Consider the following 25277-nt stretch of genomic DNA (forward strand, 5'->3'; position numbering starts at 1 on the left):
AAAAAAAAAAATCTTAAAAAAGAAAAAAAACAAAGTGGTTTATATCTCTTTTTGGGAAATAGGCTGATTACAATTTATATTTGGCTAAATACTGATTTGTAGAAACTTGCTTTGGAATTTCCCATAAAATCTACATTTTTTTTTCTTCCTAAAATGCGTAAGCAGGTAAATTTTTGTTCTGTAGAAATGTTAATTAAAACAGAAGTGAATTCTTTAAATCTGTGGGATTTCCCGCTGTTTGGTGGGTGTTCTAGAGTTTGTGTAGGGATGTGTGTGATTGTGAGTTCTTTCCAACCCCCGTTACTCTGTCGAACTGTCTGTACTGCTTCCATTTTGATTTAAGGCTGTAGAAGAGAGATTACTGTTCCTGCTTTTATGATACCAACAAAAATTTATTGAGTACTTGCTGTATACCCAGTGTTTGGCTCTGGGGATTCAAAGAATAATAAGCCAGTACTCCTACCCTCAAGAGCCCGCTGTCTAGTGGAAAGTCAAAGAGTCGTTGTGATACTGTGATTTATAAAAAGAAATATATATTTGTTCCTGGTACAGAGCCCCTCAAACCTTTGGAATTTCCTAAGTGGTTAGGGCTATAAAAGTTGAAAGGCTGCCTTTTGTTATTCATAACAAGCCCCTTTCAGCCACGCCAGAGTTTATGTTAATGAGGTGACTTGAAAACCTCTAAGGATTGGGAGGCTGTTTGCCAGAAGAACCAACCACATGATTGAAGGGCCTGGGGAGGGGATAGGGACCAGAGATTGGATTGGTCAGTGATTTCAGTCATGTCTACATAATGAACCCTCCATAAAAATCCTTACTGAAGGGGTTTGGAGTGCTTCCTGGTTGGTAAATACGTGGAGGTGCTGGGAGGGTGGCGCCATGGAGAGGCATGAAGCTCTGAGCCCCTTCCCGTGCGCCTTACCTTGTGCCTCTCTCCCTTTGGCTGTTCCTGAGTTGTGTCCTTTTTATAGTAAGCAGGTAATAGTAAGTAAAGCACTTTCCTGAATTCTGTGGGCCGTTGTTGCAAATTACAGAACCCGAACTGGGGGTCTTGGGAACAGTCTGAAGCACAGGTGACAACCTGGACTTGCCATTGGCGTCTGAAATGGGAAGGAAGTCTTGTGGGACTGAGCCCTTTAACCTTTGGGGTCTGCACTGACCCCAGGTAGATAGTGCCAGAATGGAGTTACATTGTAAGAATACCCAGGTAGTGTCTACAGAAAATTACTCGATATGGGGGAAAGCCCCATATATCTGGTGTCAGAAGTGAGGTTTTGTGAGTAGTAGAGCAGAGTACAGAAAAAGTTGTGTTTTTGTTTTTGTTTTTTTAAACTATAAAGAAACCATTGTCAACACACATGGAAGGGGCGTACTGATTGTTGATAACAATGACGGCTCCCGGTAATGGCGTACAAACAATGCATTTTATCTTTCTAGGTTCAGTTTATCCCCATTCCAATGCAGTGAAGTAGGCAAGGTTTTATTCTCTTTGCACAAGAGAGGCCCTGAGAGATTAAATAGTAGCTGGTAAACAGAGGAACCAGGATTAGAAACTGAGCAGCCTGGTGTGAGAACCCACACGTTGAAAGAATGGGGGAAGTAGCAGTCTAGTTAGGGTGACTCGGCCATGTTTCCAACAATCGGGATGAGGACTTCACACCGAGTGCACCGAGCTTGGGCTGAGGGTTGAGGGACAGCGGGAGGGGAAATCATAGGGTCAAAGTTACATTAAACCTGGATGGATGAGTCAGAAAACCAGCAGTGGAAGGTGATGATGGAGACCAGGTTATGAACTAGGCAGTGTCTCCTTTTACAGGAAGGCTTACCATGAAATCCCTAAAAATATAGTTTTGCATATATTGCACATTTACTGTGGACATTCCGAAGAAGCCTAGGACCTTTTAGTTTATAGCATGCTTATTTTTGTACTGATTACATTCATTGTCATCTAAAAAAGTGTGCATGTATAACATGGGTGGAAATTATGATGATTATAATGGGAGTGGTTCACAATTTGGAAAAAGTTGGAGATTTCTGCATGTTTTTTTGTAATTGAAAGAGCAGTCTGTAGTTAGGAGGCTTTGGAAATTTGCTTCATGGAGCAGTAAATGAAGGAGCTCTAGAAGCTGATTGTATATTGCTGCATTTTTGTTTTCCTCTCAGATCAGAAAGAAAATTTAAAGGAACTGGGTGTGTTCCAAAAATTAAAGTAAGTCACTTATACCCTTGTTGGCACACTGAGATTGCTCAACTGTTTGCAGTAAGTATTACTGAGCAGAGACCATGTACAGAGCTTAGTACTACATTCAGTTGGGTTTATTACATGAGTCCTGCTCCTTCGGTATAAGGAGCTCTCCGGGATTATATAGGGAGATCAACATAATATGATGCCACTTGTGAACTGTAACAGCTGTGGAAATGAGCATAGAGCAACCCAGAAGAGATTAGAATGGATACATTTAGGAGACCCATAAAAATACCCTTGATTTATTCATTTGTGCAGCTGTTGACCAGTAGGCACCTGGAGACTGAATAGAAAGAGGTAGACCTAAATTAGGAATACCTCCTGAAGGTGCTAGAAGCTCGGCTTTTGGATGTTGGAAGGATAGAAGCTCAAACAGTGACAGAGCGAGTGTCTTTTATTTTTCTGTAGAAAAAGCACTGGTGTGTGTTTTGAAAAGGTTTAGATTGCCTCAAAAACATCATGAGTTTTATATAAAGACTTAGTTTCAGAAGCATCACGTGTGTGTCTAATAGGGATCATCTCCACGGATAGGTAGTGTGAGTAGTTACTTTCTAGAAACACTGCAAAACATACCTATGAGATTGGGATAGCTCTTAATCTAGGATGTTTCCTTCCATTCTTTCTCCATGGTTATCAAATCAGAGTTTTCTGTGAGAGAGTCCAAGATTGTAATAGAAAGGAAATTTTTGAACTATTGTCAAAGTAAATATGAATTTCTTGAAGCAAGTCAAAATGTTAGGAAAGAATATATTTTTTTCACTATTGTAAAGTAATTCAGAATACAGTAATTACATAAAAGTAGTATGCATACCTGTTTTGTTACCACCCAATTTAAAACATAAAACTTTGCAGGTAGCTGTTGAAGCCCCTGGAATCACTTCTTGGCCCCATTTTCTCCCCTTTCTTCGCAGTTCTTTTTTTAATTATTGTCCATTTTACACTTTTGCACAGTGTGACTGTGTAAATATTCATCATCGATAGTGTTATTTTACTGCTTTTAAGACTTGGAGTTTTGTATTGCATGTTTTCTTTGTAGGTCACTTCTGTTGCTCAACCTTGTTTTTGACATTGATCCTTGTTGCTCCAGTTCATTCTTTTAACTGCTGAATACACTGTAGCATATCGATTTTCCTGTTGATGGACTTTGAATTGTTTTTTTCCTCCCATTTTTCTCTATAACAAATGCTTTGCAGTAAACAGCTTTCTGTGTCTCCTTTTGCGCATGTGCGAGGCTTCCTGTAGCGTACGATCCCAGGAGTGGACTTGCTTAGTCACAGGGAAGGCGGGGAATGTAGCTTCATGTTCCTTGGCCTTAGGTAGCACCTGCCTTAGGTAGGTGATTCAGTTCCATCTTGAAAATGGGAAGTTTGAGGATTAAGAAATTATTTCTTCTTAAATTGCGTGCTACTGTTTTCTTGAACCTATAATGTAACTATGAAAACTCGTGGTTTGGGGGGAAATGGGGTACACAATAAGTAATATTTATGATGTGTTCATGGGTTGTGATGTCAACTGATGGTCGATCCTTGGCACCAATTTAATGCCGGCAGGAATCCCCAATTTGGGGTGCTGTGAAGACGGAAACTTTATTTCATGCAAACAGCTCAATTGTGATACAGCACGGCCCTGGAACAGCTCAATTGTGGAACAGCACGGCTGTGAGGTGGTGGCCCTGGGGCTAGGCCTCACTCCGCTAAGGCTGCTAGGCTCTGGTTTTTAAAATTTGAGTTCAGTTAGCTACCAGGAGCCCGTCTTGCTAGTTATCCTCTTTCTCAGGGCTCACAGTAACTTCTGTGATTTATGTATAGTTCTATTTAATTGAAAAATATATGATTGCATAGCTTCCCCTAGAACCACAATGAAAAGTTGTATTAAAAAAGAAAATTTTAAATTGTATTTCTTTGGTTCTCAGTGCTCACTTGATGTTATAGTGAGGGTGGCTTAGTGGGGCAGGAGAGACTTTTGAATAGATGATAACATTTTTCTGGCATTTCAATTTTCTATAATTTATTTGACTATCTCTCTAAACGCTCATTATGTCTCAAGGCAATCAAGTAGAAGGGAATAGGTAGGTGTTCGAATTATGAAGAATGACATAGATCCCAACAGGATCTTTTTGAAAGAATCTGGTGTGTTCCCTGTGGGTGAAAGAGGGTTCTGTTCCTTATTGTAGTCTTTCTGCTCAAGCTGCCCAGGTTTAGTTTGCAGTTCCCAAGATACCCGTCGGACTGGCTTTAGGCTGATAATATCAGAGCCTTCATGTTTCCTCCACATCTTTCTTTATAACTTTTATGTAACTCTCTTCAATAAGTTCCTAAAACCATTTGCTAGTAGGGTTTTAGTTGCTTCTCCAAACATTTATTTCCTTCTGACAGGAATTATTAAAAGAGCTACTTCTTATGGGTCCTGGCCACAAGTTCTGTGATGTGTTATTGCAGAAAGAAACTTTTTTTTTTTTTAAGCTGAGCCATCCTGCCACCTGTTGGCAGCTCAGCTCGGGCCAGGCATCGAACCGGCGACCCTATTGCTCAGAGCTTGCACTCTTGAGTGAACTCTTAACCAACTGAGCCACTCGGCCAGCCTAGAAAGAAGCCTTTTTTGTGGGGATGCAACATGAACGATCTCCTTGCCATCTATGATGAAGAAATGAGGGGTCAGCTTTGCATTTGTGTGGATTGAGTGTAGATCACAGACTGGTTTGTCTGAGGCTTCTGGAGAGACTTTTACATTCTCCTCCATTCACTCTTCCACTAGTTTGGACTTAGACTTTAAAGCAGGTGAGGGTTAAAGTGGAGAACAAATGGGAAATCCTGTGGATGTGGGTTCCTATGCATCTGTACAGTTGTCAAGACTGGGTTTGAGAGGTAACTGACATTTAAGCAGTTAATCTGTTGGTGAATACCAGCATTTCTTTAGTCATGTGTAGCCAGTCTCCTTTGTGACTACCTAGTGATTTTTCTCCCTATACTCAAAGCCATCTCATTACAATTATTTGTTGCAAATTATCTTTTCTACTACATTAGGCTTCCTGATCATAATGAGCTCTGGTTGACAGCTCACCTGGTTATTTAAATTGCTTTATCCTCGGACCTAGCAATTGTGTTTCTAAAAATTTATCCTAAACGCAACAAGGATGCACAAAAAGATCTTTTGTGAGAAGACTCATCAAAGCATTGTTTTTGAAAGTGGGAAATTTGGAAACAGTTTAAAGGCTCAACATTAAACCTGTCAGATAATATAGACATAAAACTATTTAAAATTATTTGGAGAGTAAAATGGTTAAAAGGACAGGTTCTCGATCCAGGCTATGAATTCTAATTCTGGTGCTGCTATTTGGAGCTGTGTGACCTTGGTCAAGTTTCTTTTTTTACTTTTTTAATTTGGTAAAATATACATAATATAAAATTCATCATTTTAACCCTTTAAAAATATATAATTAAGTAGTATTAAATGCCTTCATATTGTGTGGGCAAGTTTCTTAATAAAATTGATAATTATAACAAACAGCTATCTTTGGGTTATTTTGAATATCAAAGAAGTTACTACATGGAAAAAGCTTAGAATGTGCCTGGTCTGTAGTAAATACTCAAACATTAACTATATATATATATATATATATATGTATATGTATATGTATATGTATATGTATATACGTATATACACGTATATATATGATATATAGAGATGCACACATACTTTTTAAAAAATAAAAATTTTGTATATTTAAGGTACACAATATGATGATTTGGTATACATATACATAGTGAAATAATTACTAGTCAAGCGAATTAACATGCCATCTTGCATAGTGACCATTTTTTTTGTGATGATAGTACCTGAAATCTACTCTTTTAGCATATTTCCAGTATTCAATACAGTATTATAGCCATAATGTTGTATCGTAGATCTCTAGACTTATTCATCCTACATAAAAATGTGGCTTTCTACCCTTGACCAACAAACATTAGCTATTGTTAAAGTATTCAATCTACAGATACTCATGAAATTTTTAAAGGGAAAAGATTTAAACACCATGTATAGTTTATCATTAAATAGAAAAAATAGAAAAAAACTGAAGGGTCTACCTCTGGTTGATAAGATAATTTCTTTTTGCTTCTGTGTTCTTTTTCTTTCTCAAAATTGTCCTGTTTTACTTTTGTAATTGAAAAAAGAATTTATTTTGGCATACAAATTTTATCCTGGGGTCTTTGGGTAAAAACACTGAGAGGTTACTGGCAGGTTAATCCTAAAAAGAACAATTTGATTTTTCACTTTATCTCAGAGTTTCATTTGTTTTCAGTGACCAATTATTTAAATAAAATTAAGATTCATTGTGGCATGCATGCAGCTGTGTCAAAAATACACTTTCATACAAATGCAGCTTCCTAAGGGTATCTTTAAAATTGTATATAGTTTGTTCATCTTATTGTGGTATTTTGTTTTTCTTAACTATAGTTTCCTGTTCATTCAATTTTGCATGTTAACATTGCTGAAAATAAATATTTTGCTCGGCAGGGTTGGTAAGCCAGATGGAGTAGTGTTTATAATTCAAGGAAATAGCCTAAACTGTCATCAGTTAAAATTGTGTAAAAAGCCAGCAGTACTTTCATTAGAGTTTTATAAGGTAGAGAGCCAGGAAGTCTACATTTCCTGTGCCCATACTGTTAAAACTGTTCCTGAAAGAAAGATGGAGAGGGGGTGGGGGCAGAGTGAGGGACCAAGGAGTGAAGCTTGACCTGACTGGCAGCTGACAGCTCAAGATTTCTCAGCGGTGTCACGTGCTATCTTAGCAAATGTAGTTTTCGTAGTATCTGTTTAAATATAAATATGTTTTCCTCTAAATTTTAAGTAAGATTGCCTCAGGCATATATGGCATATTTATCCTGGCCTCCAGTATACCTTAGGGTGCGCAGAGGTTTGTGAATACGCTGGTGTAAGAAACCAGGCCTGGACAGTGTGGTGTGATGACTTCAGGTGGGAATTGTTTATGGTTTGCATGCTTTGAGAGAGCTTCTCTGAGTTTATTCAACAAATACTGAAAGCCAGTTGGGTTGAGAATTTTGGGGGGTTGGGCCAAAAGGGAGTGAGGAAATGGACAGATCTGTCAAACAATTATTAAGTGATGAATAGGTACTGTATTAAGTGCTTAATTATCTTAGTTAATTATCATCACAGCAACCCTATGAGATAGTACCTACTATTACATTATCACCCTCATTTACAGGAGAGAGTACATTAGAATGAATTGATCCTTTCTTTAGAAAAATTCATTTTGAAAGTTTTTGTGTGCTTTATAGGTGTATATTGTTTTATTAAGTAAAACTTTTCATTACTAGCCTTCTTATCCTGTCATCTCTTACAAAAAAAAAAGAAAATTTTATTTCTGAGATTAAGAATGGAGCATGTTGTACCTTCAGACACAGAATCTTCATTTTGTATTTGTGTAGATATTTGAATTTTAAAAATTTAAACCAGTGTAAACGAAAATGAACAGATCTTAATTATACAGCTTAATGCATGTCTCTGTCTTCTCTCCTCACTGTCCCCACCCCCCAACTGCCACCCAGATCAAAATGGAGTATGTTTTTGTCACCCAGAAGATTCCCTCATTCCTAATCAGTGATTTCCACACTTCTTGGCTAGAACCACTAGTCTGACTTATATCACCATAAATTAACCAGTCTCATCTTGAACTTTATGTAAATGAAATCATGCATTTTTTTTGCAGCTGATGTCGTTTGCCCAGTGTAATGAATGACCTCTGATTTGTCCACATTGTTGCATGTGTCAGTAATTCTTTATTGCGTGGTATTCCGTTGTATGAATATGCCATAATTTATCCATTTTCTTGATGAACATTTGGATTGTTTTTAGCTGCTTTGAACATTCTTGTTGTAGTACATGCCTTTTGGTGGACATACGCTCTTATTTCTCTTGAGTAGATATCTAGGAGTGAATTGCTGCATCGTAGTGTGGGCGTACGCTTGGCTTTAGTAGATACAGTAGTCGCCCTTTATCCGCTGTTTTGGTTTTCGAACTTTTAGTTACCCATGGTCAACTGTGGTCCGAAAATAATAAATGGAAAATTCCAGAAATAAACAATTCATAAGTTTTAAATTGGGTACCATTCTGTGAACCTCACTTCATTTCACCACATAGGCATTGTATCATCTCACATCACAAGAAGAGTGAGTGTAGTACAGCACAATAAGATATTTTGCGAGAGAAACCACACTCACATAACTTGTATTACAGTATATTGTTATAATTGTTCTATTTTATTATTAGTCATTGTCAACCTCCTTACTGTGCCTAATTTATAAATTAAACTTTATCATAGGTATGTACATATAGGAAAAAACAAAGTGTATATACAGCTCAGTGCTATCCACAGGTTCAGGCATCCACTGGGAGTCTTGAAGTGTATCCCCCCTGGATAAGGGGGACAACTGTTATTATGTTTTCCAACCTGGTTAGACCAGGGTGTGTGCCCACCGGCAATGTATGAGAGTCATTTGCTCCACATCCTTTCCAACAATCTTTCTTAGGTGTTTGAACTTGAATTGCATCTTCAAATAGGGAGCTTGGGAGAAGGTTGTTGATTGGTGTGACTTGGATGGGATGAAGATAAATTACCAGTACACAGCTGGCCGTAAGGCTTTGCTCAGCAACTTAGATGTTGTGATTGTTTTATCAACAACCAAAAATAATTGGTTGGACCCTGCCCATGCATGCACTTTTGCTTTCAGCCAACTGTGTCAAAGTTCTGTTCCAAGTATGTTTATGTTTTTCCAGGATTAGAGACTCATCATTCACACTCCCCTTATTTTCATGTTGAAATATTTTTTTAAAAAATCACTTCAAATTCCTATAGGAAACCTCATACCTCAGAAGAAATCAGTGTTTGATTTCTCCTCTCTCCATTTCTTATGTTGAAATGAAGTGAAAGACCCAGAAAAAAAAAATGCCTGTGACCCAGTAACAATTTGACAAATCCAACAATACTTATTACAGCGTTAGTTAAGGACCTTTTCTGGATCAGTCTGTGCTAAGTGATTTGCATTTCTTAGCTCATTTGCTCCCCATCACAACCCAATGAGGGCTTATGATTCCCATTTTACAGATGAGGAAACTAAAGCCCTGAGAGGTTAAAAATCTGGCCAAGTTTTATCCAGTAGTAAGGGCAGAAGCTGAAATTTTAATCTAATTTAATAAGTCTATCTAATTACAAAGGAAGAAATTAGACTCCCTCCTTATGAGTACTAGTTTGTCAATAATTAACTGAATGATAGATCTCTACATAGTTATGATTTACGAACACAATTTCTCTTTTACTGAGCGTTCCCCTCCTTCACCCCCATCCTGCCAAAAGATAAATGAAGCTCATATTTGTTTTATTCCCAGGGTTAATTGTTTTTAGTCCCTTCAGGGAGTATAAAACAGAATGAATGGGAAATAGGTCCAGTCTTTAATCGTGTTCTTGCAATACCTAAAATTAGAAATGTAAATGGGGACCATGAATAGAAAGTACAGAGGAAAGGTCCTGATGAAGTGCTGTGGCTGTCGAGGTACCAGGCTTTTTGTAGGAGGTATTTGACCTATGTCTTGAAAAGTGGCTGGACCTCAGACATGTGGGCACTGGAGGTTGGGCCATCGGTTAGGGGATGGAAACTGTGCCCCAAATTGCAGGTACTTGTGTTCTATGGGGGCATGAAATGTGTGACAGGCATAAACTTGGAGGTTAGGTACCCCCAGATCACAACTAGGTCACGGATGCTCCGTTTTGAACGTCTGGCCATGCGGCTTTGGGAAGTCTAGTTGGGCAGTGGCATGGCATTGCAATAGGGTATCTGCCATGTGAGACTGAAGGTTAGGAGGGTGGTCTGGGACTGGGGAAGTAGACAGAAAACTGGTGGTAGGAGCAGTGGGAGTGGATGTGGGCTCCTGGCTAGAGCTCTCAAGTGGGGGGGGGCTACTAACCAAGGGTGGGTGTCAGAATCACTCAGAAGACTCTTGAAGATACACCGGCCTGGGCCAACCTCAGAGCTTCTGATTGGTGGTCCTGGTGGCGCTGGGGTTGCAGCAGCTACCTGGATTTAAAAAATTGTCTCGGCTTATTTTAATGTGCTTTCCCTCCCTACCCTGCAGGTTAAGAATCAGAACAAAATGGGCCTAGGGTACCCCTGTCAGGACACATTCACATCTCAGGGGCAGGAGAATCAGAAGACTGAAATTCTGTCTGGGCGGCCAAGGGAGCAGTGTTAAATGTCCCCAAAAGGTCTTGTTTCCAAAGTGGTCATGCTGTCCCTGCTTAAACCCTTCCAGAACAAAGAGCTTGCCAACTTCCCAGGAAGCCATTTTTGGAAAGTTTTGCCGACCTGAGAAGCTTTTTGGTGAAATAAGCCAACTGCCTCCTCGTATAACTTTCAACTAGTGGGCCTTGCCGGGAGCAAAAGGCTAGTTCTCCCTATATACGAGATACTCTTTGTGGTTATAAAGAGAGTTTTCACACCTCCCCAGCGTTCCTTTTCCCCACCCTAAACTCTGTGTACTCTGTGTAATTTTCAGAGCCTTCATTCTGATCCCCTTTAAACTGTTCTACCTTGCCATCATTGCTCTTTAAATAAGGCGTCCCCAAATTTAGGCATCTAATCAGCACAAAATAGAGTGGGACCATTTAGTACTCTTGTTAGGGTTAGGTAGATAATACACTTCTACATTTATTTATTTAATTTTTTGGCGGGGAGAGTGGAGGGATCCCAAGTACAGATCTAAAGTGTATCTTCAGTTCATCTTGGATTCTTCCTACTCTTTCAGTCAGTGGATCTTAACTGTGTTATTTGGCCCACCCTCCCAGGTGCCTGCCGATTTTGCCAAGTTGTTAAGCAAATTTGATCCTCTCCAAGAAGGAAGCAGTGCCTGAAAGCCAGGCCGAGGCAGCCCTGCCTGGTGTCTTCTATCACGTGACTCCCATAATGTGTTCAGTTATGAGCTGACAGATAAGACTAGATTCTAATATTTAATCAGTGCCTGGATAATGAGTTGTCCTTGGCATGCTTTATAAAAAAAAAAAAAAAAGATTGACTTTTCATTCCAGGAGATGTTTGCTAGAAAAGGAAGTTTAGGGGGGTCTTGCCTTTTCCTGCACCTTAAAGAAGCAGTTTCACTAACATGATTTATTGTGTCGGGTGTTTCATATTGCTGCTTACACATTTTTGCTTGAAATATATCACAGCCATTGGAAAGTCCCTGTACTGAGTATTTACTTTTAGTCATGCTGTTCTGTACACTTTAGGATCGGGCATGTGAGACTGTTTGCATGGCCTTATGTCTCTACTGCCACTAACACTCATTTCTGATATGCTTCCCGAGTGGCTTCCAAGAGGTATTTGCTATATGTGCTTTGCTGCATTTGATATAAATAGATCTGGCGTTGGTGTTTGAAAGTGCACTATAACCATATACAGAGCGAACTTATTAAGGACATGTTACTGCATTTCATACACTGAAGTCTAATAATAGAACAAGCATTCTCCTAACAGGCTGTGCCTCTCTGGTGCCCCCTTTTTTTTTTTTTTTTTTTTTTAAACGGCTGACTAAATGTTGGGAACTTGGGCAGCTTATCCGATTTAAGGCCCAGGATATATGGAGAGGCAATAGAAAAGGTAATGACCACGGTGTCTTGACATGACTATATTAAGAAGTTATTTTTAAGGTGCCATTTAATGTTTAACTGTAGACTTGGTGCTATGTATCAATTGTGAAAACATTCTTATTCTGAATTATTGGAGGTGCTAAGGCAGTCCTTTTAAGATTTATGGCAGCAGACCTGTTGGTTACATACTAGATTACCATGCTTCCCCAGATATCAGCAATTTCCTTTACTTATTGAATGGGTGAGGAAGGGTGGTATCTTAGCTCTAAATTAGAGGGCTGAGGTGCTAATGGCAAAATAAACATTGCATCTTATGGTTTCTTGAATGATGTAATTTTCTGAATAGATGATATATTTTTACTTTGCTTTCTAGTACCAGGTCTGTGATTTCTTTAGACGCTGTCCACTTGTAAACTTTCTGTATCTTTCAGCATGTGCTGTATAGCACAGTGCTTTCTTCTTGACAGGAACTCAGACTTCTTTAAAACACATCCTTGGGCCACGGTTTTACAGGCATTATGTCTATTTTGTAGAGGAAAACAGATGATTTTCTCGGCTGGTATTTGAGCATCCCTCCAACTGAGGGAGCATCCAACACTGAGATGAATGAGGACTTCTTACTCTTCACTTAATGTTGTCGTTTGCTTCCTCTGACCTCTAGGAGAGTTTCTTGAATATATGATGGGATTATGTCAGGGTTACCACAGTAGTCACATACTTATATTTCCTGATAGTGCGGTACTTGGAAAACTGACTGTTTCAGTATACAAATCTCAGTGTAATTCTTTATCTTGCTATCTTCAGCAACCAACCGGTAGGTAGCATATCTAGAGTGGTGTCCGAGGATGGTGACCGTGGACCCCAGCTCAGGTTCAACCTCAGGAATCACTAGGTTGGTGGAGGGCAGTTGGTAGTGGAATGCCTTCGTTAGATCACGAGCAAGTTCATTTTGGAGAAGGAGATTGTTGCCCTAGTGTCAGATTGCCAGTTCTCCCCAATCCCACTAAAATCAATTTAGTAGCATTGGGAGGAGTCATTTCTACCTTGGTACAGTAATCTTGCCAATAGTCTAATTTTTAATGAAAACTCTACATTCCTCCTGGAACTAATTCACCAAGATTGCCTTCTCTCATTTCCAAGTGAACGATTGCAGTCATGTTTTCCCTTGCCATTGCATTGACTTCTGTGAGTGTTATTAAAAAAACTACTTATGCTATGATTTACTGACTGTCGAGAACTAGTGACACCAGTACCTGTCCCAGGAAAAATCCGCTCCAAGGTGAAATGAAAGCAAGGTGAGATCTTTAATTCAAAACTGGTTTATGGATGAAGCACGGGCTTTCCTCTACGCAACACAGGGATAGATCCATAGAGGCTTTCAAATCTACATCATGCTCACAAATTTTTAAATTAGTATTTAGCTCTCTGTGATAAGTAAATAAGTTATCCCTTTTTTAAAAAAAAGCTCATGATATTCTATTTCTTTGCTATTGCTTCATTTAAGAGGACGCAGCATTAGAATTAAAACAAAAGAAAACACACACACACACACACACACACACAGCCTGTACGTGTCGTTTTGATGGGAGAGAGGCAGGAATCACTACAGAACAGGTGGGCAGATCTAGTCTCCATGGTGGTGGGGAGGCTGGGGACAGAGAAGATCCCTGGGGAGGAGTCCCCTCCTGAAATGCGTATCTTAGCCACTGTTACTTTAAAAACGTTTAATTGTAAACAGGACAAAACAAAATAAGAAAATGTTGCTGTTTTAGGCACATAAGCTACTTTTTTAAAAAACATAAATTATTTTAATCCTACCTGAGATCTCAAGTTACTGGAGGAGAACAAGATCTTGGGATATGCGTAGTAACAAAATTTCTGAACACAATGTTTACTGGAAAGAATTATTTTCGAGGTTATTTTGTGGTACATGTATACCAGGGGTACCATTTGGGGGTGTTAAAATATATATATATATATATATATATATATATATATATATATATATACACACAAGTGGACACGTGGGTCAACATTGCTTAAGTAGTAGCTCACTATAATCAGAAGTGTCTGGACGCTGATGGTAACCACTTGGAGTACCTCTTGTAATTGAAGAAGTTAAATGTGACTTGTATTCATCTTTTTTTTTTTTTTTAAAGATTTTATTGGGGAATTGGGAGAGGGGAACAGTGTTGGGGAATCGGGGAAGGGGAGCAGACAAGTTGCTGTTCTTTTGTTCTTCAGTCTAGTTGTGGAGGACGCCATTTAATGGCCCGTGTTGGTATTATCATTGCGCTCTTCCCGGGTGAGGCAGTCGCTCACTGGCCTCTGGACCGCCGCTCACAGCAGCTCTTGACAGCTCACACCGGCTGCTGGCCGCTCACGCTGGCTGCCGGCCACACACGGTAGCTTATGGGAGCCCACTGCAGCAGGGGCTGCAGCCTACACCGTCGCCCGTGACTCACGGCAGCCCAGCTCCAGGTCGAGCTGTTGTTCAGCATCTTAGCTGTAGAGGGCAGTGTCACTGGCCCTCATGTGGGATCCGAACCAGGGCCCTGCTGCACAGAGCTGGCATCCCAAGCCAGCTCTTAACCAACATGCCATTCGGCCGGCCCCCTGTATTCATCTTTTGTTATCAGTATATATTGAGTATTACAATTTTAATAGTTTTTTCTTTCTTAAAATGTGTACACATTTTTTTGGCACCCGCTGTATATGTATTTGACAGTACTGGACAAGTAATTATCAGACTTTTGAGTACTTTAGGAGTTGTAGAAAAAGTATACGACTATCAAATAGATATAAACGTTAAGATTGAAATTAATGGGAAGGAGAGGGGTGCAACTACTAATCGGTGTACAGCGTTACTTTTTGGGTTGATGAAAATGTTGTAAACTTAGATGGTGGTGACGGTTGTACAACTTGCTGAATATACTAAAACCATTGAATTGTAAACTTCAAATGGATGAATTTTATGGTATGTGAGTTATATCTCAATAATGATGTTTAAAAAAGAGATCTTCCTAATGAATTTGCACTGCAGAGAAGATTCCATAGTTGTGATTTCTGTGTTCCTCTTTCCATTCTCCAGATCTCCCAAAGCAGTTGAAATGAAAGATAAAGAAGGCCGAACGCTCTATCTCCTGGTGGTGGGGAAATGCTGAACTTGTGTGGTGAAAATTGTTTACAAAAGCCTGAGTCTGTAAGCCCGGAGATAAGAAAAATCGTTCTGAAGGCCCACTCAGGCGAAAACTGACCAGAGAAATGGGCCGGCCTGCCTGGTGGAAAGTGTGGGATTTCCTGATAGTGCTCCTTTAATCTGTGGACCATTCTAGGTTGTCAACAGAGTGGTAGTCTAAATAAAATAAAGAGTAAAATTCTGGCACGTGCTACAGATGGATGAACCTTGAAGACATTATGCTGAGTGAAATAAGCCAGCCACAAAAGGTCAAATATTGTATGATTCCACTTACATGAGTGGTCAGAATCACTGGCAGAGAATGGCGGTTGCTGGGTGGGGTGGGAGCAGGAAATGGGAAGGCATTCATTTAATGAACACAGCGTTTCAGTAAGGGAAGATGAAGAAGTCCTGGAGATAGATGGTGGGGATGGTTGCAGAACTATGTGAACCTACTTAATGCCCCTGAACTGTACATTTAAAAATGATTTGAATGTAAATTGTATATTATGTATAACTAACCACGAAGTAAAACCATTTAAAGGAAAAGAGGATGGGGCAGAGTATTTGGATTCCCAGACTGGGCACCTTTTTTCACCTCACCTCTGCTGCTGTCCTGAGTGTATGAAGGACAATCAGGATGCTTATTGAGACCCCTACCTGCTCTACCCTTGTTCTAGTCACTGAGGGACCATCTCTTGAATTCCAGAAACGGAGCTTGCCACTGAGGGGGAAGGGTAAAAGTGTGCCTCCAGGGCACTTATAATTCAGAGGGAGATTGGGAGAGATGCATTTGCTTAAAAAAAAAAAAAAACGGTCACATTGCATTGTGCTCATCTGTGGTAGGAAGTGTGGGTGGCATTATTTAGGTAGTATTTGGTGGGCGACAGTGACATGTCTGGAACCCTAATTTAAAGTAGTTCAATCAACATGTGGCTGAAATTTGATACCTGCAGACGTACTCTTTAAAAAGAGAATGTCTCTGAAGAAGATGACTTGTTACAGCCTAAAAATTCTTCATGGATGAGAGAAATCTTCGTGGTGCCAGAACTGTGCGCAGTCTTGGTGAGGAGTCACCAGGATGAGGGGGAGGCAAACTGATGGCCACTGTTTCCCGAGGCAACAGAAGAAAGACACATCTAGTTCCTTAAGGAACTGGTGGGCTAGTCAGTGGAGGAATCTCTAATACAAGTGTGTATTTTGTTTGTAAACAAGGCATGTTTACAGAGCGTCTTAGTCCATCTGGGCTGCCATAACACACTATTATAGACTTAGTAGCCTGTAAACCATAGAAATTTATTTCTCACAGTTCTGGAGTTTTGGAAGTCCAAGAGCAAGGGGCTGGCAGATTCCCTGTCTGGTGGTGGCCCACTTCCTTGTTCACAACAGTATTTTGCTGTGTCCTCACACGGCAGAAGGTCTCTGGGTCCTCTTTTATGAGGGCACTAAGCCCTCATGATCTAATCACTTCCCAAAGGCCACATTGGGGGTTTAGGCCTGCCACATACGAACTTTGGGAGGACACAAACGTTTAATCTATAACAGCAGTCTATAAATAAGTGAGAATTAATTTATTAACAAATGATGGAAAAGAATCATGAATGTCACGTGAGTTAGTGACCATGGGCTCAGAGACCCTATTTTCAAAACACATGTCATACATAGTCCTGTTAATGTTTTTACAGAGAGATCATTCTCAGAGTCAGTCTTCATCTGTTAAATAAATTCTTTACTGGGGAGGAGGAGGAGAGGGAGGTGGAGTAGAGGTGAAGTGTGGGCAAGGATGTGATATTTTTAGAACAGTTTGAAATATAAAATAATTTCCTGGTAAGATTAGTTTTCTCCAAAGTTAATCCTGAACCATGGACATTCTCTTGCTAATGAAAAAGTCAAAAAGCAAACTGGACAAGCTCGGAAGAACTGGGTTTCTAGCTCTTGTGCTGAATTCTGAGTTGTGTCCTGAGCACACTCACAAAAGTTGGCTTTAGAGATGGGAGGGATTAAGGGCCGGCCGAGTGGCTCAGTTGGTTAAGAGCTCGCTCAAGAGTTTGAGCTCTGAGCAACAGTGGTTCGAGTCCCAGCCTGAGCTGAGCAACTGCTGAGCTGCCAACAGGTGGCAGGATGGCTCAGCTTTAAAAAAAAAGAAATGGGATGGATCAGTTTTTGTGGAGTACTTTTTTTGATCTGAGGTTTGTTTGCGAATTTTATAATAAAAGTAAATCAGTCTTTATTTTCTGTTCTCCCCTCTCCCAGAAAAGGAAAACTAGAAAATATAATGACACTAAAAGTGACCTTTCTTTCTCCACTTATTCATAATTCCATTATCATTAACTGGTTCCATTTAGAAGCCAGTGTATTATAATAGGCATTTTAAAGGAAACTATTAAAGAGCTATGATTGTGTTGAAGGATGCGAATACTGAGGCGTTTGTGTTGGCCAATATTGTGAGAAAACTGCCATCTGAATCTGGCTTGGGATATTAGTGACAAATACAACTTCACATTTCTTAAGTAAGGTTAAAACTTTGTCCATTCATCTAATTTCTCGATCTTTAAAGAGTAGGTCACATCAGAATTTTCTTTCTTTTTTTTTTTAAATAGATGGTGACACTGTCATTTTTTTTTTCTTACAAAAGCGGGGAAATTTCTATTGAAAATGTTATTTTTCCCAGTAAATAAAATAATACAGACTCAATTCCAAAATCTTGGAAATTGTAAAAAAAATGGAGACTTTTTAGAAAATGTCTTCTTTTCAGGCAGTCTTTTTCAGGATAGCTGTTGGTTTTGTTTTGAGCAAGCTTTGTCCCTGGAACATGCCTTTAGCCATCATACTAAGTCCTTTCTGGTCTGGGGCCGCGTTTGTTGGGGGGTGGGGGGGGGCAGACCTTTCCCTGCCTTATCTCCCCTGTTTTGAATTTGGAGGATTTGGGAGGTCTTTCTCACCCCATATACTTCCTGTCTTTTTCACAGGGAGCTCAAGGAGCTTTGCTTTGAATTTGTTAAACATGAAATCCCGTAGTCCTGGTTAACGGAACATCCTGCAGCAGCCCCTTACTTGTGAAGGTGTGTTTTCTGGGTTTGTGTCTCAGGCAGGGGCTTGACAATCAGGATGCTTTTGTAGATCAAAGGAGCCCTTGTGAGGGAGGCACTGGGTTCAGACTCCTGCACCACTCACTACTCGGTGGAGTTGCAGCTGTGACAAGTTTAACTCGGTTTACGCATGCGTACTTGGTAGTAACATTTCTTAGACGAAGTGACTTGATTTACCTGGTGCAGAGCAGCCTCTCAGAGGGAGTTCTCTCGATAGACACACTATGCACTCAAACACCAGAAGTGTTCTTGAGCACCACCTGTGTGCCAGGCCTTGTTCTAGGTACTGGAACCAAAACAGAAAAATCCCTGCCCTCGGGGAGCTCAGATTCTTGCGGGGGAGGCAATGATAAAGATAAATGCCTAACTACTATAGGATATAGTAAATAGTGGTTAAGTACTAAGGGGAAAAAAGGAAAACCTGGCAGGTAGGATATGAGTTGTGTGTGTGTGTGTGTGGCCTTTGGCTATACAAAGAGAGTGTTTAGAATAATGTCAAACATTCAATAAATTTATTCTATATTAACACTTTAGCTGTTATTTATATCTTCTTTTATAAAACTCAAGGCTTTAAATAGAAACTAGACAGGCCACTTTCATGAAAAAAGTGCCCAGGGCTAGAAGCATTAATTACATAAGCACCAAATTTGGAACATAGACTTCAAAGTTGACCACCCTTTCCCCAATCTTTCCCAGATTGGTACTTCTTTCTTTAACTCTCCCATTTCCTTCTCTCTCCTCCCCAGTTTCATCTTCTGGGGCCATTTTTGAGGAATCGGTTTTAAGGCAGGAACCAAGGTAATGTATGTCACAAAGGCTGTCTTGTGTTATTAGCTAGTGACTCAGGCAGAAGGAAGAAACACATTCTCAGAGCATAGTCAGATTTCTAAAAAATGCACATGGGTAAAGGGAAGAGGATAAGAAGTCTAATAAAGGTGTGGTATATCCTGATTAATGGGGAAAAAATACAGTGCTTTCGTAAACTCTAGCCATATCTTGTTTAGTGACTACATTTGGGTGTTGGAAAATACAGACATTCGTTCAGGGATGCATGCAAACTTACTCTATGTGGCTTCCGCCTGTAGTTTCTCATTACTTCCTGGTGATGCCTTTTAGTTTAAGGATTATGGATTTAATTACTGGTATCAAAAATTACACTTCAGAAACTTCACTGAAGCTACTGCTAATTATTTCACTTCCCTATGTAGTGTGTTTATCTCAGTTTAACAGTGGTCACTAAGTCATTTTAATAGTAGGTCTCGGGCCGGCCGAGTGGTGTGTTGGTTAGGAGCTGGCTTGGGACGCCAGCTCTGAGCAGCAGGGTCCCGGTTTGGATCCCACATGAGGGCCAGTGACACTGCCCTCTACAGCTGAGATGGTGAACAACAGCTTGACCTGGAGCTGGGCTGCCGTGAGTCGCCGGCCACGGTGTAGGCTGCAGCTCCTGCTGCAGTGGGTTGCCATAAGCTACCGTGTGTGGCCAGCAGCCATCGTGAGTGGCCATCTGGTGGCTGGCGACCAATCTGCTGGAGTGCAATGATGATACCAACATTGGCCAGTGAAGCAACATCCTCCACAACTAGACTGAAGAACAAAAGGACAGCAACTTGTCTATTCCCCTTCCCCCAACTCCCCAGCGCTGTTCTCCTCCCCCAATTCCCCAATAAAATCTTAAAATAAAAATAAAAATAGTAGGTCTCCATTGAAAATACTAGCAATATCTCCTCTCCCTAAAAAAATCAGAGGTCCAGAATTGAGTTACATGGCTCTCTGTTGATTATGGTATTTTGTGCGCTAAATCATCTAAAATCAGAAAAGCAATGAAGTCTAGTGGAAAGCATTAGCATGGATCTGGGCTAGAGCATCAGCCTCTCTCTCAATCAGTTGTATAAAATTTGGGCAGATTAGTCTCTCTGTCTCAGTTTTCTCGCATGTGAAATAATTATTGTTTCATAAGGTTGTGATGGTTAAATGGATTAATATTTGTGTGTCTGGCACAAGGTAAATGCTAAATTAAATCTGATTTGGCTTCTGTCAGAAATAGTCCACTTCTAATACTGATTTTGAGCTACAGTCAGATTGCTTGCCCAATTGATAAACTTTAATTTTTAATGTTAGATTTTAATTTAATGTTATTACTAAACACCAACTTTATTTACTATTAACTACTACTAGTAGTAGTAATAATGATGATGGTAGCCAGCCAGACATTGTAAAGTGCTTTATGAGTGTTATTTTGGTTACTGTTGGGAGGGGAGAATTCCCGCCTTCCCCCGTCTGAGTTTTGTGGCTGGATTAATAATAAAATTGACACAAAACAGATTAACAGGAGAAAAAGCAATTTAATACATATGCACATGAGGCCATAAAATGATGTTCAGTGAGTCCTCCAAAGCAGGCCGCTTTTATATCTTTTACACAAAGAAACAATACATTTGTGAAGAATTGACAGGACAAAGAAATTTAGGTTTGGGTGTTCATTAGTGAGGAATCTAAGCCAAGTGTGGGCTTGGGTACTAAATTAGTAAAGGAGTCACAAGTTTTGTTTATATATGCTTTACGGCCCTAAATTCCCCCTTAACTCTGGTGATAAGGATGTCTCTCTTGTTAGCTTCCAGGTACAGGGAGGGCACCTTTCGCATGAGCGATTTATGTCCTGCTTTCAGATGGACAGAGAGAGGTCAGGGTGTTTGTCTTCTTGCACTGGCAGTTTCTTAAGTAACTTTAATTAAAAATAATCAATATGCCATTGTAGGATATTTTGGAGTGGTCTGCCCTGGGCCCCAAGATTGCTCTGAACAAGGACTGTCTGAGGGCAGGTATTTTTTTTATGTTCATTTTCCTGACAAGAAACTGAATCTTAAGTGAGATTAAGAGATTTAGAAAGTAATGAAAAGAAAATGTTAAAAGATCACTTTTTGTTGGTCAAGATAACATGATTTAAAGGTCATGGGAGGTTGCTTATAAAAGATAGCAGTAAGAGCTTTCTTTTTGAACCAATTCAGCATTTTGCAGGACAGAAGCCAAGTCTCTTGTTGACCTTAAACAAATGGACAACCAGATATTTCTCCAGCAAAGTGGGTTTATTTGAGAACAACAAAGAATTGCAGTTGGGCACATGCAGTCTAATGGCAAACCATGCTAAATCCAGAGAACAAAAGAGAGGTATTTTCTTTTATAGAGGGAAGGGGGAGTTAACAAGGGGCTGTTGCAAACAGAGTCCATTGGAGGAAACTGGGAGTTTGAAGTGGAGTGGCTTTTCATTGGCTGAGTTGTAATAGTCTTTCATTGGCCGAATGGTTGCCTGGTGAGGAGAAGATTTCCCCTTTCTCCTGCTGGTGTAGTAGAAAAACATCTTCCTGTTGGAGATGGAAAGTACATGTCTTCCTGTTTGGGGTAATTGACCTTGAGTGGTAGGGTGTGAGAGCTTCCTCTATAAGACCTCTCAGCTCTAATTTGAATGAGGTTTCTGTTTATTAATCTTCATACTCTCATCCTCCAGTCACTACAACACCTAACCATGTTTCATGCATATGTAATGGACCCTTTGAATGCTGACTGATGGAAATCCTAATGGTCTGGTGTAGAGTCTTGCACCACATAATGACCTTTCCGTCAAGGAAGGACCATATATACGAAGGTAGTCCAATAAGATTATAATGAAGCTGAGCAATTCCTCTATCTTGTAGAGAAATGCATCATCCACGTGTTTGTGGTGATGCTGGTATAAACAAAACCTACTGCACTGCCAGTCATATAAAAGTATAGCACATACAATTGTGTACAGTACAGAAAAATTGATAATAAATGACTGTGCTACTGGTTTATGTATTTAGTATGCTATACTTTTTGTCATTATTTTAGAGTACTATTTCTACTTACTAAAAAAAAGTTTACTGTAAAGCAGTATGCCCTGTTATGCTGGCAGCAGCCTCATACATCTTACGTTTACCGTTTCTTGATTGCATCATATATGTTCTCTTGTATTTGATTTAATCTTGTGTTGTTTTGTATGGTAACATGCTATACAGGTTGGTAGCCTAGGAGCAATAGCCTCTACCATCTAGTCTAGGTGTGTAGTAGGCTAGACCATCTAGGTTTATGTAAGTGCCCTCTGTGATGGTCGCTCAAGGACGAAATTGCCTAACAATGCATTTTTCAGAAGATGTCCCGTTAAACTGCACATGACTGTATTTGCATAGTCTTCTTGAAAAGTCCCGAAGTTTCTAACTTTGCTTTCTTCTAAGTTGATCTGTTCACCTGGCTTACTTGCTGATTGATTATTCTCAGTTCCCACAGGAACGAGAGTCCAGCCTCTAAGCTCTGTTTTGCAGGGAATGAAATAGGCTGGAAAACCGCAACAGATAGTTTGGTCATCGACACCCTGGGTAGGCTGAGACTTTTGTGATTTCTATCAGATTCCCCTTTCCTCCTCTCCCCTCCCTTTTCTTTCCTTTGGGATTCCTGATGTTGAGGTTCTCCAGGCAGCTGGGAACTTGTGGTGAATCAGTAGTTGACCATCTTTTCACTTAGCAATTTAGAACTTTTGATACACCCAATAAATACTCCAGTTACCTGGAAATGAAAATTTTAAGTTCTAGAGTAAATTACTTTTCTCCCATTATATTTATGCGTATTTCCTATATATATATATATATTTTTAAGATTTTTGTTGGGGAGTTGGGGGAGGGGAACAGACAAGTTGCTATCCCTTTGCTCCTCAGTCCAGCCGTGGAGGACGTCGCCCCACTGGCCCAAGTTGGCATCATCATTGCGCTTTTCCCGGGTGAGGCAGATCAGTTGCCGGCCTCTGGACGGCCGCTCACAGCGGCTGCTGGCTGCTCACGCTGGCTGCTGGCTACACACAGCAGCCCATGGCAACCCACCTGCCCGTCGCCGTCGACTCATGGCAGCCCAGCTCCAGGTTGAGCTGTTGTTCAGCATCTTAGCTGTGGAGGGCAGTGTCACTGGCCCTCATATGTGGGATCCGAACCAGGGCCCTCTGGCGTCCCAAGCCAGCTCTCAAGCAATGCGCCACTCGGCTGGCCCCATGTTTCCTATCTTTGAATGTTGACATTTTAGGGACTGTGGAGTGAAGTTATGTTGATGTCAGTGTTTTAAAATAAGACCAAAGAGACATAGCAAACAAATATGAGAACCTTGATTGAATCAAAAAAAGCTATGAAAGATATTTTTGGGCCAGGTTGGGAACTCAGAATATGGGATGGATATTCAATGATGCTAAATAATTGTTATTGATTTTCTTAGGTATGATAAGGGTGTTTTGATTATGTAGGAGAAAGTCATTATTATTCAGAGATTCATGCTTAAGGATGTAGGGGTAGAGTGTTATGTCTGCAATTTAGAAATGGTTCTGCAAAAATAAATAAAGCTCACTTCCTACACAGGGATGGGATTCACTGGGACCAGGAACCACATTTGCCCTAGTGCCTGACACATAGGAACATGCACAGTAAGTGTTTGCTGAATGGAGTTCTTGCCAAAGGAACTAGCCAGCACTGACTGTTATCCCCGTCCTTTTCCCTACGCTGAGCTCCTTAAGGGCAGGGTCTGTGCTTGCAGCTTCCCGAAGCACTTTGCACAGCACCAGGCACTCATTAATTTCTATGGAATGAATGGGGAAAATGTGAACGCACAAGTATGATAGCAGTGAGCATTTGAAAGTGGGTGGTGGGTTTTTCTTGCAGATTTGCCGACTGGCAGGAATCGAAGGGTGAGGGGAATCTAGTTCCTTGTGGGTGTTTTCAGGAAAAGGAGGCTGAATTAGGAACATCTTAAAAAGGAGTGGCAGGGCTTTGGATATTGCAGCCAAGATCTCCAAGACTGATGTATTTTTGCAGAAAATAAGCAGGTGCTGTTGTGCATAGTGAAAGCCGAGCTTGCTGGAACTTCCATCACCAACTTTGGAATCTGGTTTGGCCTTAGGCCGGGCTAGTCAGAGGGTTTTCAAGAGGCTAAGGTGGCTTAGGGTTGCTCCTGGGCCAGGAAATGTTGGAGCCCATTCTTGGGTGGCGTTGGGAAGGGAAGGAAACTTACCATTTTGTGCTAATGTATTGCCTATTGCTCATATATGTTTTACATTGTTCAATGTTTTATAATGTTTTCTCAAGAAACGTGAAAAATAACAGCTGCAGGCAACTTTCTTCTCTAAGTACTAAGCTAATGCGGTGGTTTAGGCATAGAATGGAATTAGTTACAGAATGTCAGTTGTTTATTTTTGGTTTTAGGGTGAAAGAAATGAGGCAAAAAGTAGGCAAACATTTTTTCTCCTATAATAAATTTCAAATGGTTTCCTTCTTTCCTTCCTTCCTCCATCCCTTCTTTCCTACTGAGAAGTTCAGATGGTTCACTGAAACACTAAAAATACCCTTTCACAACATAATTTGCAAATCACTGAGGCAGGTTCCAGCTTAGCTCTCGCCGCCTCTTGGGACCCTTCCTGAGGGTTTTCTCTGCTGGGCTCCCTCTGTACCACCTGTCACTGTACCCTCCTTTAGCACCACCTTTTATGCCCCGCTGCTGTGGCGAAGGGCAGAGCCTGTGCTCTGTTCATTGTTCTAGTGCCTCCCACAGCTATTTGCTAAATATTTAAGTGCTTAACAAATACTTGTCACATGCCAAAATTGGTCTACATACTAGGCAGAAACCAAAGAAAATATTATTTGTTGGGGGTGTACACAAAGAGCCTTATCTTTTCATGTGAAAATTAAGGAAGCTGGGGACAGAAAAGAAAGTGGGAGAGAAACTGGTAGAGATGGGCGTGGCCAGGAGGGAAGTGTTGACAAGGTCAGGGTGTGGTAACAGAAGCCCTTTGCCAGATGGGCATGTGGGGTTGGGGGGTGGGGTGGATGGCAGCCACTACCATCCTTTCCCCTGCTTGAGCCTAGATGGCACTGGGCATTTCTAAGGCCTGTTTGTGTTTTTAAAACAATATCTGTGCTTTGAAAAATGTGGTGTACCTGTCTCAGTTGAGGAACAATGTTTTTTTCTGTTGGGTGTGTGTGTGTGTGTGTGTGTGTGTGTGTGTGTGTGTGTGTGTGTGTGTGTGTGTGTGTGTGTTCTATTACAGGTTCTTGTGAGAAGGGAGTC

At 40.5% G+C, this 25277-nt stretch overlaps 1 protein-coding gene across 1 annotated transcript in view; it reads left to right on the top strand.

The window, feature by feature from the left end:
* Positions 1-23726, top strand: part of LOC109381659 (uncharacterized) — a 45123-nt gene extending 21397 nt beyond the window's left edge. Inside the window, exons 3-4 of the mRNA XM_019640519.1 lie at positions 18914-18965; positions 23576-23726. Coding sequence (XP_019496064.1) covers positions 18914-18952 — 39 coding nt within the window. The 3' untranslated portion in view covers positions 18953-18965; positions 23576-23726. The remainder of the gene's footprint in view (positions 1-18913; positions 18966-23575) is intronic.
* Positions 23727-25277: the final 1551 nt, after the last annotated feature.

This window comes from Hipposideros armiger, unplaced genomic scaffold (assembly GCF_001890085.2).
Source record: "Hipposideros armiger isolate ML-2016 unplaced genomic scaffold, ASM189008v1 scaffold_51, whole genome shotgun sequence".
NCBI lineage: Eukaryota > Metazoa > Chordata > Mammalia > Chiroptera > Hipposideridae > Hipposideros > Hipposideros armiger.